Source organism: Globicephala melas, chromosome 4 (assembly GCF_963455315.2).
Source record: "Globicephala melas chromosome 4, mGloMel1.2, whole genome shotgun sequence".
Lineage (NCBI taxonomy): Eukaryota > Metazoa > Chordata > Mammalia > Artiodactyla > Delphinidae > Globicephala > Globicephala melas.
This window is the reverse complement of record NC_083317.1, coordinates 25,312,281-25,327,062: the sequence shown is the minus strand read 5'-3', so window position 1 is coordinate 25,327,062 and position 14,782 is coordinate 25,312,281. Positions and strand designations below refer to the sequence as shown.

The 14,782-nt window shown below is 36.3% G+C and overlaps 1 protein-coding gene across 2 annotated transcripts in view; it reads right to left on the bottom strand.

The window, feature by feature from the left end:
* The window catches only part of TMPRSS15 (transmembrane serine protease 15), a 130,651-nt gene that overhangs the window by 65,947 nt on the left and 49,922 nt on the right, over window positions 1–14,782 (bottom strand). For both annotated transcript variants that reach the window (XM_070045390.1, XM_030877793.2), the window contains 4 exons: window positions 14,412–14,561; window positions 7,344–7,449; window positions 6,916–7,066; window positions 4,242–4,377 (listed from right to left, as the gene is read on the bottom strand). In XM_070045390.1, coding sequence (XP_069901491.1) covers window positions 4,242–4,377; window positions 6,916–7,066; window positions 7,344–7,449; window positions 14,412–14,561 — 543 coding nt within the window. The remainder of the gene's footprint in view (window positions 1–4,241; window positions 4,378–6,915; window positions 7,067–7,343; window positions 7,450–14,411; window positions 14,562–14,782) is intronic.

The following is a 14,782-nucleotide window of genomic DNA, read 5'->3' as shown; positions in this document are numbered from 1 at the left end:
GCAATAAAGTTCAAATTTATATTCCCTGTGGTTTACATTTTATTTATAATCACTAGCCATCTAGCCAATAATAGATCTAATAAATAAGCTGTTTTGAAGGTAGAAAGATGAAAACAAGAGTAGCCAAAAACATACTGATGTAGGAGCATATGAGGGCAGTTAATTTGGAATTTGCTAAGGGTATCAAATCATACTAATGATATAAAAGGCAAGCAGCTCTACATGACCATCAATTACATGAGCGTTAAATTGGTACTGATTCATTTTTACATGAATAACTAAAGTTAAAGATCATTTAGCTCTAAGTATAATATCAAGCCTATAAACTTTCCAAATTAACTTTTATTTTGCTTTTGGAAATGGAAAGTGGCCTAATAATGGCCAAATAGAGTGAAACTATAGAAATAGAGTGACTATTACAATAGTTAAAACTAGCTTATCCTTTTATTTTTTTTCCGTAACTAGTTTTAACAGCCCAGAAATAAGCCAGGTGCTGAAAGGTTGATTTCTTTTTGTATATACCTATTCTATTTAGTAGGTGCTTGTCATGAAGCATTCCAATTGTGTTGCAAATTGGCATTATATTTGTGTAATGGAATGTTTACTTTTTAAAAATGTTCTCAATACAATCCCCACATTTAAATTATTTGTGCCAATGTCACAGGGCAAAAATCATAGAGCTGATGCAGCAGCAAGTGATTAAAATCACATGATGGAAAAAGCCCTGCAGTTATGAAAACTGAACTTACATTTCCCCAAACAAAACACAACCTGGATCCCTAGGAACAACAGAGAAAAATGGCCTTAGCTCGTCAGTTACTTGATTATTTTCTTATTTAAATGCTCTATAAGAACCAAAGAAAAGACTATTAGCCAGTCAACCATGGTTTCCCTTTGTTTCTGCTTAAACAAATCAGTGATCTGGAACCAGAAAAGTTTTGCTCAGGTAAGAGTTTCGCTGAACCAATTGCAAAGGGCATTAGAATGAAATTGTTCAGAATGCATTTGATGGTAATTAGCATTTTCTGCTGTGCTAAATATTGCCCTGAAGTGAACCATTTGGAACCTGGAACAAATACACTCTGGGAAAATTCTAAAGTTTATATTTTAAAATCAGATGGGTTATTCTACCGTTATAATTTCCCTATTGTAAAAATATGCAGGCATATCATGCTTCCTTGACATTGAGGTATTATATTTTTCTCTTTCTGATTGGAAGAGATAGGAGGACTGTGTGGGTTAGACAGATACATTTCTAATATGAAAAATCATATTTAAAGTTTTCTTTATATATGTATGACTTTACATATGAAAGTTATCTCAAATTTTCTATTTTATACAGTGATGAGATTTTGCTACTTTTAAGATATTGAGCCTATGAAACTATGTTACTTTCACCTGTAAAATTTTTTCTTCTTGACCACTTATTGATGAGTAGAACATGCTGGCAGAAAGGATTATGAAGACAATCTGTTTTTTGTTTTTCTTTTTTTTTAACTTTATTTTTTTATTTTGGTATGCGGGCCTCTCACTGTTGTGGCCTCTCCCGTCGCGGAGCACAGGCTCCGGACGCGCAGGCTCAGCGGCCATGGCCCAAGGGCCCAGCCGCTCCGCGGCATGTGGGATCCCCCCGGACCGGGGCACGAACCCGTGTCTCCTGCATCGGCAGGTGGACCCCCAACCACTGCACCACCAGGGAAGCCCAAGACAATCTGTTTTATTAAATGATTGCAATATCAAAATAGCAAGATGTTGCTAATATTTGGTATCTATAGCAATTATTTATCAAACCAGCAGTGATTTTAATGATTATAATATTTTGCATGAAAATGTTTCATATAACAGACAGGAAGGGAGTGGGACACATACAAAATGAAGTGAGACAATTATTATTATTCTTTTTTTGGCGGTACGCGGGCCTCTCACTTCTGTGGCCTCTCCCACCGCGGAGCACAGGCTCCGGACGCGCAGGTCCAGCGGCCATGGCTCATGGGCCCAGCCACTCTGCGGCATGTGGGATCCTCCCGGACCGGGGCACGAACCCACGTCCCCTGCATCAACAGGCGACCTCCCAACCACTGCGCCACCAGGGAAGGCCGAGACAATTATTTTTAAACAACACTGTGAAGCCCAAATTATTGTGTTCATGTGGTATTTTATCCATCCCTAGCCCCACCATTATTTCCAAGCTTTAGTTCTGGTATCAGAATTTTGTTTGGCAAAAATGTTTAGAACATACAGCCAAAATAGAGAGGGAAAGACAATGAGAGAGGATAAGTTTATACCTAATAGTATTTGTTGATGATCTATTTATGCAATGTTAAGAATCAGTCAGACACCAGTGAAGCAAAGGTGAATTAGATCCAGAATTTGGTGTCAAGAAAACTTCTTGTCACAATTCTGTGGGAATGCATGGTAATTTCCTGTTTTTGTTTCAATTTTGAGTGTCATTCTCTCTTAAACTGAATGCTTCCTTGAAGGTTTTTCCAGCTCACACTCTCTTCTCCAAAGTCTTCTATCACTTAATCCTCTCATTTACTACTTTTAGGGGCACATAGTTATATATTGCTTTTAATATTTATTAGTTTGTTAATTCATTAATATTATATATTATTTCATGTATCAATGGTTATTGCTACATCTTACATTTCTTGTGCAGTGCTTTGTATGTAGCAGATATTTATAAAATTCGAATGAATGCTTGAAATATTGAGGAATATATGTATAACTCATACATGCATCTAAACATGTTAATACACATGATGGTAAGTATAAATTAGCCTTTTGGTGGGATGTAAGTGCACATTCAATATGGTGGCATGGGACAAGTATGACAATGTGATTACTCTCCTCCTCATTTGTCATACATTCTCAAATGCCAGTCATTTGTCTTTAAAGCTTTTGAGTTGTTAAACACACTCATCTGAAAAGTCAGTTTTTGTTTAACTTAAAGATTAGAAGCATAGGTGGCGCAGTGGTTGAGAGTCCGCCTGCCGACGCAGGTGACACGGGTTCGTGCCCCCGTCCAGGAAGATCCCACATGCCGCGGAGCGGCTTGGCCCGTGAGCCATGGCCACTGAGCCTGCGCGTCCGGAACCTGTGCTCCGCAACGGGAGAGGCCACAACAGTGAGGCCCGCGTACCGCCAAACAAACAAACAAACAACAACAAAATTAGAAGCATAAAAATATATAATTTTTGAAGTAAAATCAAATTTGGATAGGTTGCCGCCTGATTTGCTGATGTGAATATGGTTAGAATTTCAAGTGTGCTTGGCACAAAAGGGGAAATGGAAAAAGTGTTGTGTTTTATGATAAAACAAAAACATCTATGAGGTTCAACACAAGCAAAGCTGTACAGCTAGATGAGCTTCCTACCACCATAATCCAAAAACAAAAGGGATGTTTTTGCATCAAAACTACAATGTAGTGAAAACATCCCAATAGAGGGACAATAGGTAATGATTGTTTCATATCATTTATCACTACACACACACACACACACATTTCATTTGTTTGTTTATTTTGGTCAGATCCCATAGTCTGAAAGTGGTATGAAGTTATTGTCTCCTTTGGCCTAATAAGATGGTTGATAATGTACCTTTTGCTTCTGAAATGTCATGTTTCAAATTTAAGAGCACAGGTAGATACAGGCTCCGTTTTGTTCCTTTGAGATAAAAGATTCCATAGCACATTGGAAATCCTGGGCATTGCTCTTGCAAGGCCTTACAAAAAGGCACCATGACAGGACAAAAATCTTTTGTGTGATCTAGGTATATTCAAAGTCCAGACCGAATCATTATTGTTAAATTATTCTGAAAATAGGCTTGGTGAGTTTCAGCCTTAAGTAAACTCCTCTTGAGATTTTAATGTCACTCTCATAAGAAGGCTATGAGAATCTTAAGACTTCTTCCCAAAAGACTATAGGCCATGCTACATGGCTAATACAGCATTAGTTTGTATTAAGTTGAAAACAAAATAGAAATAAGCACTTTGATTATTATCAAAAATGAAAATTTAGTAAAATTATCATAAACATGATGCATAACAAAGTAATTTCATTGTGAATTTTTATATAATATGTAATATTTTACTAGTATCCATTTTACTTATATTTTAAAGGTTTTGATTTTCAGTGAAAATAATAATACTAGGGAAAGATAATAAAAATGTAAGTCAGAGAGAGATCTACCTGAAAATAGTAATAACATAATTAGGAAAAATACATGTTAAGGTTACTTACTAGGAAGTGCTGGCAGAGGAGTTGGGACCAAAGTTGGTTCTGGATAAAGACTCACATTGCAAATCCCATGTGTTAGGCTAATGTCATCCAATGCTATATCACTCAGGAACTGGTTTTTAAATGCATTAAAAGCAACCTATAATTCATAGAGGCACATAAAACAATTCTGCTTTAATCTTTTCTCATTGATTCTTCTTGTGGCCCAGTATTCTCTGGAGAATCAATACTGCCATGCCCAAGTAAATGTGGACAAGTTATCGCAAAGTGAAATATTGCTTTTCAGTGTCCTTCAGCTGAGCCCAGCTTCCTATTATGTGCTCATACTAGTCTAAATTTTCACTAGTGTCTTCTTTCTTTGTTAGGCAACATTGTCACAGTTTCTGTCTCTAGCTCTTTCTTTCGTGATATTGTCATACTCCATTCCACTCCGTCACATATACACATCATCTGGCAGGGGAGATCAATCTTATTCTAGGTTCGTTCCCTAACAATATTAAAAATCCGAGTAGCTGTCTGCCTTCTTAGAGCATACAATCTTGAAGAGAAGACACACTGATTAGATAATTTAAATGAGAGAAGAAGGAAACAAGAGAAAATATGAGTATGATATAGTTGTTCAGGGACAGCTGGTACTGGTCATAGTTTTTACCCAGGAAGCTGGTGTGGGATATATTGTGAGGGTGATGCTCAGAGGACACCAACTCAGACTTGGGAGAAATGTCCAGTGGTCAGATGAAACATATTAGGTTCTTAAGAACAGTGGGTATTTTTAACTGGACTTTCCTGAATCCTCTCCTGTCTGGGAAAGGAAAGACATAAACTGAATACCTGATATGCTAATTACTGTGCAAGGCACATTGTATACATTATCTCTTTTACTTTTCCCAACACTAATGTACAGTCATCCATTCACTCATTTGTTCATTCATTCCACCTACTTCATGATAGACACTGTTCCAAATAATTGTCCTCTCCCTTTTATGTATGCACAAGCAGAATGTCAAAGATACTAAAGTAACTTGTTCAAGATTTCACAACAAAGTGGCAAAGCCAACGTGCAAATATCTGTAGAACTTGGTGCTCTCACACTGCCTGATGAACTAACTTTGAAAAAGTGGATGCAGTTTTATTACTTTTTTTTTTTTTTGCGGTATGCGGGCCTCTCACTGTTGTGGCCTTTCCCGTTGCGGAGCACAGGCTCCGGACGCGCAGGCTCAGCGGCCATGGCTCACGGGCCCAGCCGCTCCGTAGTATGTGGGATCTTCGCGGATCGGGGCACGAACCCATGTCCCCTGCATTGACAGGCGGACTCTCAACAACTGCGCCACCAGGGAAGCCCCCTTTTAATTACTTTTAAGAAACGCTTGGTGAGTTGAGCCAGATTTGGTCACTAAAATACTTAGCTCCCTGATTCTGCCATCTCTTTGTTCCTTCATGTTCCATTTTCCTTAACCCTTCCTTGAATTATCAGAAAACAAAGGTGGAGAAGAAAACGTCACAGAAGTATAGAATCAGAAGAAAGAGGATAAGGAAAAAGGAAAGGAAGAAAAAAAGAAAGATGGGAGGAATACAGATGAGGGTCATTGATTATCTCCTGCCTTTTTTCAAGTCACAGGAAAGCACTGAAACTTCACTGATGATGGTGTCTGTCCAAATATATATCTTCTGAAAGTTATATTCTCTTGTCTGAAATTACCCAACTAAAACATTGTTAATTTGGTCAAACGATTAGCCTGTATTAGCCTACATTTTATTTTTTTAAATTAATTTATTAATTTTTGGCTACATTGGGTCTTCATTCCTGCACACAGGCTTTCTCTAGTTGTGGCGAGCGGGGGCTACTCTTCCTTGTGATGCGTGGGCTTCTCATTGGGTGGCTTCTCTTGTTGTGGAGCACAGGGTCTAGGTGTGTGGGCTTCAATAGTTGTGGCTTGCAGGCTCTAGAGTGCAGGCTCCATAGTTGTAGTGCATGGGCTTAATTGCTCCTGGGCATGTGGGATCTTCCCAGATAAGGCTTGAACCCGTGTCCCCTGCATTGGCAGGCAGATTCTGAACCACTGCGCCACCATGGAAGCCCCTATCCTACATTTTACTTGCAAACACCCTTAGGAAAAAACACGAGAAGCTGTTACATGAAAAATTAATTCACCCTAACGTAAAATAAATGATCAGAGACTTCCCAATGAGACGGCTCATAGAATTTGTTTCTAAAGGAAAGATATGCGATTAAGTGGGGCAGGGTGGATGGATTCTGGTGGGATGGATGTTCTAACAGGAAAAGATGATTCCCTAGAAAAGTGCAGGGCTAATCTAGGTGGTGTATGTGAAAAGTTGCAAGACCTAGTTAGGCAGGGGACATAGGAAAACACGGTTGGCTTGTGCTAGAAAGTTGCTGAAGAAAGCTGAAATATCCTTCAAAGTTTCTATGACTTTTATGGCTCATTATAAGTAGTACTTTCATGTAGTAAATCGTTCCTCAGTAAATGGTTTTTAATAAGTCAATGAATAATTGAAAATAGAGGCACTCAAAGATAATAAAGGAGGAAGATTAGGAAAGTAGGGTGACTTGGCTATACCCAGAAAGTAAATTAATTTTTTCACCATATCACCATAAACTGTAATTGTACCACCATTTTTATAATACAAATACATGATTATAAAGCGTTTTGCCAACCTTAAATTCCACTGTCTCATTTAATGTTACTTGTCCATAGTTCCAATTTTCTCCATAATTTCCTTCCTTTTGGAAAATTGTCTTCTCCATGTTTTGGTCACTGCTGATATTAATGCTTAGTTTATAGACATTTTCACCATACATATAATACCTAGTTTGGAAGCAAGCAAAAATGAATGGATTCCTACAACATTAGAATATATATATTTTAGGGTTCTTCTAAACCCTTCTAAACTCAAATACCCCCTTTTATCTTGGATGAGGGAGTTGCTAGAGAAAAGGAGGGAGTTTCCCAGTATTTTGCTACTTTATCAGCTGGAAAAGTAATGACTAATACATTAAAACTTGGGACAACACCTTAGTAAAATTTGAGCCTGGCAACGTTACTCATTAAATAAGATGTTACTTAATATGTGTTTATAACATACCAGAAACTAAGGCAGACTGGTTCCAAAGTGGGGTCTAAAAGGAGACTTAAAAGTCCTACTCTTTCTCGTCTCCCTCCTGGTCCAGTTGGGGTGGAAATGTAAAATCCTGTAAAAACAACAAAAATTGTTTACTTCACTTAACTATTAGCATATTTGTTGTGTGAGCTATATCATTCATAAGCAGGAAAGCACAACTTTAAGATGAAAATATAAGGAAATGTATTTAGGTACAGTGGAAAGGACAATGGACTGGAAGCCAGAAGACAGCTTCCATAACCAATTGTTATTTAAGAAAATCACTTCTCAACTCTGGACTTCCCAATAGCCTTGAATTGGAAGGATATATCAAAGTCTGAGTTACTATGAGTCCACGTGACTGTTTCATCATATTATTATGTCCAAATACCACTTTAATTCCAATTTATTAGATGTTTTGATTAATTCACTCCTTTAGAAACAATCAGTCCATTAAGATATTAAGTTATGCTAGTGGACTAACGCATGATATAGGCAACTAGTTAAGTACAAATTCGAAGGCAAAGTTAAGTGTTTCAAAGAAGGTCAGTTTTTTATTCCATCGCCTATACTGTGTTTCTCTAAATAAGAAGTGACCTGATTTTACAACGGTCTTATCTTCCATATTCCTTTGAATGATAACTAGTTAGATCACAGAGGAGCAGGAAACATGCTAATCCACATAAGAGCTTTCTAAGTAGCTCAAGCCACTGCATAAAGTGCTTTCTGGTCTGGAATTCATTCTTGCATCCAATGATTTGAGTCATCTGAAGTGTGGGAAGAGTTGTTGGGATGAGATCTCTTGAACGTTTCCTTAGACAGATTTAATTTTTTTATTTTTAGTCTGCAGCTCATGTATTATGACAGAAAGCAGGAATCATGAAACCGAATATGATGTAAAGCAAATGAAATATTGTATAAATTTAATTTTATTGGAATGTAATTTTTTATGAAATGCTGAAATTTAGTGATTATTTGAAAGCAATCATCTTCTCTCTTGTGATTTCAAACAGAAGTGGTTTTTTTAGGACATTTTCATAATTCCAAAAAGAAACCCATGCCCAATTGCAGGCACTCCCCATTCCTGTCACCCTTCTTCCAGCCTCTTGCAGCCACTAATCTACTAATCTAAACCTGTAGACTTGCCTATTCTGAAGAGTTCGTGTAAATGAAACCATGCAACATATGGTCTTTTGTGAATGACTTCTTTTATTTAGTTAGTGTTTTCAAGGTTCCTCCAGGTTCTAATGTACTAGTGCTTCATTACCTTTTATGGCAGGATAATATTCCATTGTAGGCATATATCACATTGTAAAATTTATCCATTCACCAGGTAGAGGACATTTAAGTTGTTTCTGCTTTTCTGGATATTTTGAGTAATGCTGCTATCAACTTGTTTTTATGAAGATGCTCATTTTCATTTCTCTTGAGTATGTACTGGGGAGTAGAATTGCAGGGTCATGTATTTAACTGTATTAATAATGTTAAACTCTATGTTTAACCTTTCAAGGAACTACAAGACTGTTTTCCAGAGTGACCACACCATTTTACATTCCCACCAGTAGTATATGAATATGAGGTAACCCTTGTTATTGTCTGTTTTTTTGATTATAGCCGTCTTAGTAGATGTGAAAAGTAACAAATTGTAGTTTTGATTTGTATGTACCTAATGACTAATTTAATGATGTTTAATTTAATGATGTTCAGAATCCTTTTATGTCATTGGCCATTCATATATCTTCTTTGGAGAAGTGTTCAAATCCTTTGGCCATTATTTGTCTCTATTATTGAGTTTTGAGAGTTCTTTCTATATTCTGGATAAAATTCCCTCACCAGGGAATATGATTTTCAAATATTTGATCAAAACATAAAACTTTCTAATAGTTTATCCCATTCTGTGGGTTATTTTAAAAATTTTCTGATGGTATCCTTTGAACCACAAACGTTTTATATAGAAATTTTTATAGTCAATGCTATGTATAAAATTCAGACCCGTTTATTTATAGCATGTGGAGTAAGGACAAGACACAAAGAAAAATGCTAATAGAACTGCCAATAGATATATCAATGCATATTTAGATCAATGAGGCAAAAATTATTCAGAATGAGTATTTTATCAAGGTGAAATCATCATCAAATATCTTACTAAATGTAATATATGCACATCATTGGATTTAGATTACAAAAGGTAAAATAGAAATGAATGTGTATTTAATATTTTATAGTATTAACATACTACTCACACTTTGTATATTGTTGTGATATTTCATGAGTACTTATTTTAGCCATGTAGTTAGTGTTCAATTATTCAACCCAATAAAAAGTAGTATAGATACAGAAGACATATTCCAGAATCGACTCTCTAAATGTCCAACTCCAAGTCCCTTTTGAGTTGCTTAGAGTATAGTTCTAGAGGAAATAATTAAAATGCCACTGAATGCCATGAATAAGTACTGAAATGGCTACGCTATTCAGAAATATTTCTAGTTAGCAGCAATTATATAACTTAAACACACATCATGCTCCTATTTATGTTTGGCCATGTTCACAATCAATTAGTTATAATTAGAAATATTTTGAATTTACTGTTTACCCATTAAACAGTAATAAACTTGGGGTTTTCTGTCCAATTAAGGTATCGTGATGTTATGAGCTTTGTATCATGGTTCAGATAAAAAATCTGCGGCATGAAAAGAAAATAGTTATAATACCTAACATTTATAAAGCATTTTTCATATGCCAGGTATTTTCCTAAGTTTTTTTTCCAACATACTAATTTAATGTTCATAACATGCCTCCAAAGTCAGGTTCTATTATCATTGACCCACTTTCCAGATGAAGGAACTGAGATAGTAGATAGATAACTTGTCTAAATGGCAGAGCTCAAATTTAAACCTAGCTATGATATCAGGGTCTCTATTTTAATGATCTTTACTACTACGCTATGCTAGCCCCCAGGTGTTAGAAAAATTATGATTTCACCAAGAAAGGCCAATAAAAAATGTTTTCTTTGGCTCCACTAGCTCTTTTGTGACTCTTCCATTTCTTAAGTTTTCACATGTTACTAACCTCATTTTCCCTGAACGTTCTGAAAAAACAGGCCACTGCTGAGCATCCCAAGATGCTGCCCTGTATCAGGGCCACCGTCTCCGCCAATTCCCTTTGTTTCTGAGAAGTACAGAGAAACTGAGCATTGAAAAAACAGAGATTCAGGAGTCGGTGCTCCACTAGGAGAAACTTCTTCAGAAGGACTCAGAAAGTTAAGGGACTTGGATGTTCTTCCCTAAAGCAATGTTAATTCAAAGTTTATCTGTTTCATAGAGACTTTCCTGTGATTTAAAGTGAAGGTAAAAAACTAAAAAAACCTTCATGGGTAAGAGGAACAGCGGGAGAGATTTAATTCCCTTCCATCTCAGAGGCAGAATGTTCTGACACATAAAAAAGCAGGCTGGAAGAAAAATGCCCCTTGTGGGGGAATGACTGGTAGGTTATGAAATCACTGGTATGAGAGGTGGAAAGGACCTATTAAGGCCTCTCATCCATTCTCATTACAGTGCTGCCTCTGGTGGGCTCTGAACTGCTCTAACTCATCTCATTTTAAATAACTCCTGCTACACGACTTTCTCCTGAGACTCCATTTCCAACCCAACTATTTAAAACCTCTACCTGACATTCAACCTCTTTCACTTTGGTCAGTTTCATTTTATTTCTTTCGTTATTTAATCTGTTGGCAAGCTGAAACCATTTTTCTCCTGTAACGTACTTATAGTGTTCAAATATCAGTGGAATTATTTTTATCTCTTATTATGATGACATAAAAGGAGAAAATGATAATTTGAACGTCAAAGATTTCAGCTACGTAAAAGCTATCTGCCATAGTCAGTAGATATAAATGCTTTCTGCACTTTCCTCTAACTACCCTTGTCCAAGTGTGGTAGAGACATTTTTTTTTTTATTAAAGTTAAGGAAAAAAATTGGTCAAATTATTTGACTGTTTTAGGTCAGGATTCTTTAGAGGGTTGGGTGATTATCACTTGGGGTTAGTCTTCAGCTGTGGAGATTACTAATTTATCCATAGAGGATCAGGTTCTGGAAATCACTTATTCAAAAGAGAAAAATTATGTATGAGATGATACATGTCATAATTTTCAGTATTAAACATGTAGGTCTAATGAGATTGGCCATCTATGCAGTGCACATTTTTTGTCTATAGGTCCACACTAGTAACGAGTTTAGCAGGATCCTGTTAACTTTACTTTCAGATTATATCCAGAATCTGACCTCTTCTCACCATATCTGAGAGTCCCATGGCCTCTTTTCTGGATTAGGTGATAGCCTTTCACTGGTCTCTCTGACAACACCTTGCCCTGCCATAAAATATTCTACCAGCCAGTGTGAATTCTCTCATTCCTACACTTAAACTTCAATAGTTCCTAATTTCACTGGGGAAAAAGCCAAAACCATGGAAGACCTGTTATTATCTAGGCCCTACTGTCCCTATTGATTCCATTTCAGCCATGCTGGTTTCCTGGCCTTTCTTCAAGCACGTCAGGCACACTCCCTTTAGAAGCTTTACTCTGCTTGTTTCCTCTGTCTGGAATAATCTATATGGCTAATTCCTTCCATTCCTTGGAAGTTTTGATTCAAATGTCACTTACTATTTCAATGAGACCCGAAGTGATGACTCTATTTTAATTTGCAAAAGCACCTTAACACCTGCCCTCCTCACTGACCTTACTAAGCTCTGTATTTTCCCAGAGTACTCATTCACATTAAACAGACCCCCAAAATGTAATGACTTGTTATGCATATTGCTTATTTTCTGTTTTTCTTTGCTAAAATATGTGTTCCACGAGAGCAGAAAATCTTTTTTTATATTCACAGATACATTCTGAGGCCTTGAATAAGGCCTGGCTTCAAAAAATAATTCTTAAATAAAGGAATGAATAAACACACTGAGAGGAACTTTCAATGATTTCGTAGGGAAATAGATTAAAATTAGGCACATTTTGTTAAGAAATACTTTCAATTTGAAGTAGTATGATGAACTGTATTTTATTATTCTGAGGATGTATTTTCTAAGGAATCAGGATTACTCAGATACATTTCTACCATGAAAAAAATAACTTTTTAATGTACCCTTACTAGATGTCATTCACAATTGACATTAACTCAAGCCATTTACTTTTCAGGTTATAAAAACAAGGATATTGATCTTTGTAATATAAGGGGCTATTAATAATAAATTACAATGCATATGTGCTCAAGCTATTATTATGTTATAAGCAATTTCATGTAGTCAATCACTTATTTAGAAATGACTTACTGAATAAAAGTTATAGACATTCATCCATATATTTAAAAATAATTTTACATGTTAGATTCAGGCACTGAGAATACACTAGCAATTCAAAGATGAAAAAGACAATGTTCTTGTTCCTGAAGAGAATACTGTGTTGGAAAGAAACAAATAAGTAAGCAGATATAAGGCCATGTGATAGGAAAAACAAAAGAGGTGCTTTGATGTTTAACAGAAAGGAAGATTTTAACTTGGAGGCTCCAGAAAGACTTTGTAGAAATGGTGATGTGTGATCTGTGTCCTCAATGCCTAGAACCATACCTGGTTAGAGAGAGGTTTTAATATGTGTTCTTTGAATTGAATTGAATTCTCATTGGTAAAAAGAGATACTATAGGATAGATTTTGTCTAAGAAAATTATCTAAATGTATGAATTTCTATTCTGTCCTTTTCCTTACTTTGTAAGATCCATATTACTTCTAGATTTGTAATTAGATTGTATTTAGTATTATGAATACATGCTTCCAAGGTTTACGTGGTTGGTCTTCTCACTATGAGTTCCTTATCTCCTGATAATTCCCAATAAGTTCTGGTCTTCTCAAATTTTATTGTCTCAATGTTAATGTCTCCACCTGAAATCCATTTCTAATATCCCACTCATGTGAAAAATATACCTACAAAAACACCACTTTTCCCTTGGGACCATGCTTTAGAATCAGCTCTTCCATAGTTTTTCTGCTATGGACTGAATGGTTGTCCCCCCCCACCCCATACGTTGAAATCCTAAACCCCAATGTGATGATATTGGAGATAGGTCCTTTGGGATATAATTAGGTCATGAATGTGGAGGCCCCATGATGGTGTCAATATAAGTGATCTTATAAGAAGAGACAGGAGAGAGCTCTCTCTTATGTTCTCTCTCTCTGTTATGTGAGATTACAGTAAGGAGGCTGGTGTCCATGAACCAAAGGAGGGCTCTCATCGGAACCATACCATGCTTGCATCCTGACCTCAGACTTCCAGTCTCCAGAACTTTGAAAAATAAATATTGATTGTTTAGGATAACCAGTCTGTGGTATTTAGTTATGGAAGCCCTGACGGACTAAGAAAGCTTATCAGAAGAAGTAAACCTGCCTTTTTATCTGTATTTCAAAATGGTATGATCTTGATCTATTGAAAATTCTAAAGAATTCTTAAAAAACTAATAGAGTTAATAAACAGTTTCAGCAAGGCTGCAGGGTACAAGATCAACATATAAAATCAGTTGCATTTCTATACACTAGTAATGAACAATCAGAAAATGGAAATTAAGGCAGAGTAGACCAAAGTTCAGAACAGTTATTTACCTCCCACAAGTCCCCTTAGTTAATAATAAGTGGCAAATCTAGGGTGACAACCCAAGTCTCTTTGTCTCTAACGGCCTCTGTGTACTTTTCAACATTTCATGAATATATAGGGTAAAAAATATATTTCTTGAAATACTCTTACTTGCCTACTTGATTACCGTTTTCATTTAAATTCATTTATTAGTCCATGATCAAAAAAAAAGAAAATCTGGGGCTTCCCTGGTGGTGCAGTGGTTGAGAGTCCGCCTGCCGATGCAGGGGACGCGGGTTCGTGCCCCGGTCCGGGAAGATCCCACATGTTGTGGAGCAGCTGGCCCTGTGGGCCGTGGCCGCTGGGCCTGCATGTCTGGAACTATAGAACAGCGCATGACACTTTTCTTTTAGTTTATGAATTAAATATGAATTATACCTGAATCATTGCCAAAAGTGTGATCAAAATTTGGACCAGTAGAGGGAGGAAAGGTGTTTCCCTGAATCCTTTCCCACTCATTGTCATCATTTAGATCCTGGATCCAGAAACAAAAGCCATCTTCAAAATTACAGTTGATTTTCTCATAATCTGTAAATTAAAAAAATAATAAAATATTTCAAATGTAGTCAACAATATGACTAATTATAATAGATTGAATTGAAAATAACGTAAATTCACACAGTTTATAATTAAGTGGCATGCACAAAATCATTTTTTAAATTCATTTTAATTGTTTAATTCCATTTAGTTAAAAAAAAAACCCACATCATTTTGTTGCCAACTGTGTTCTTATGTTTCCTGTACCCCTT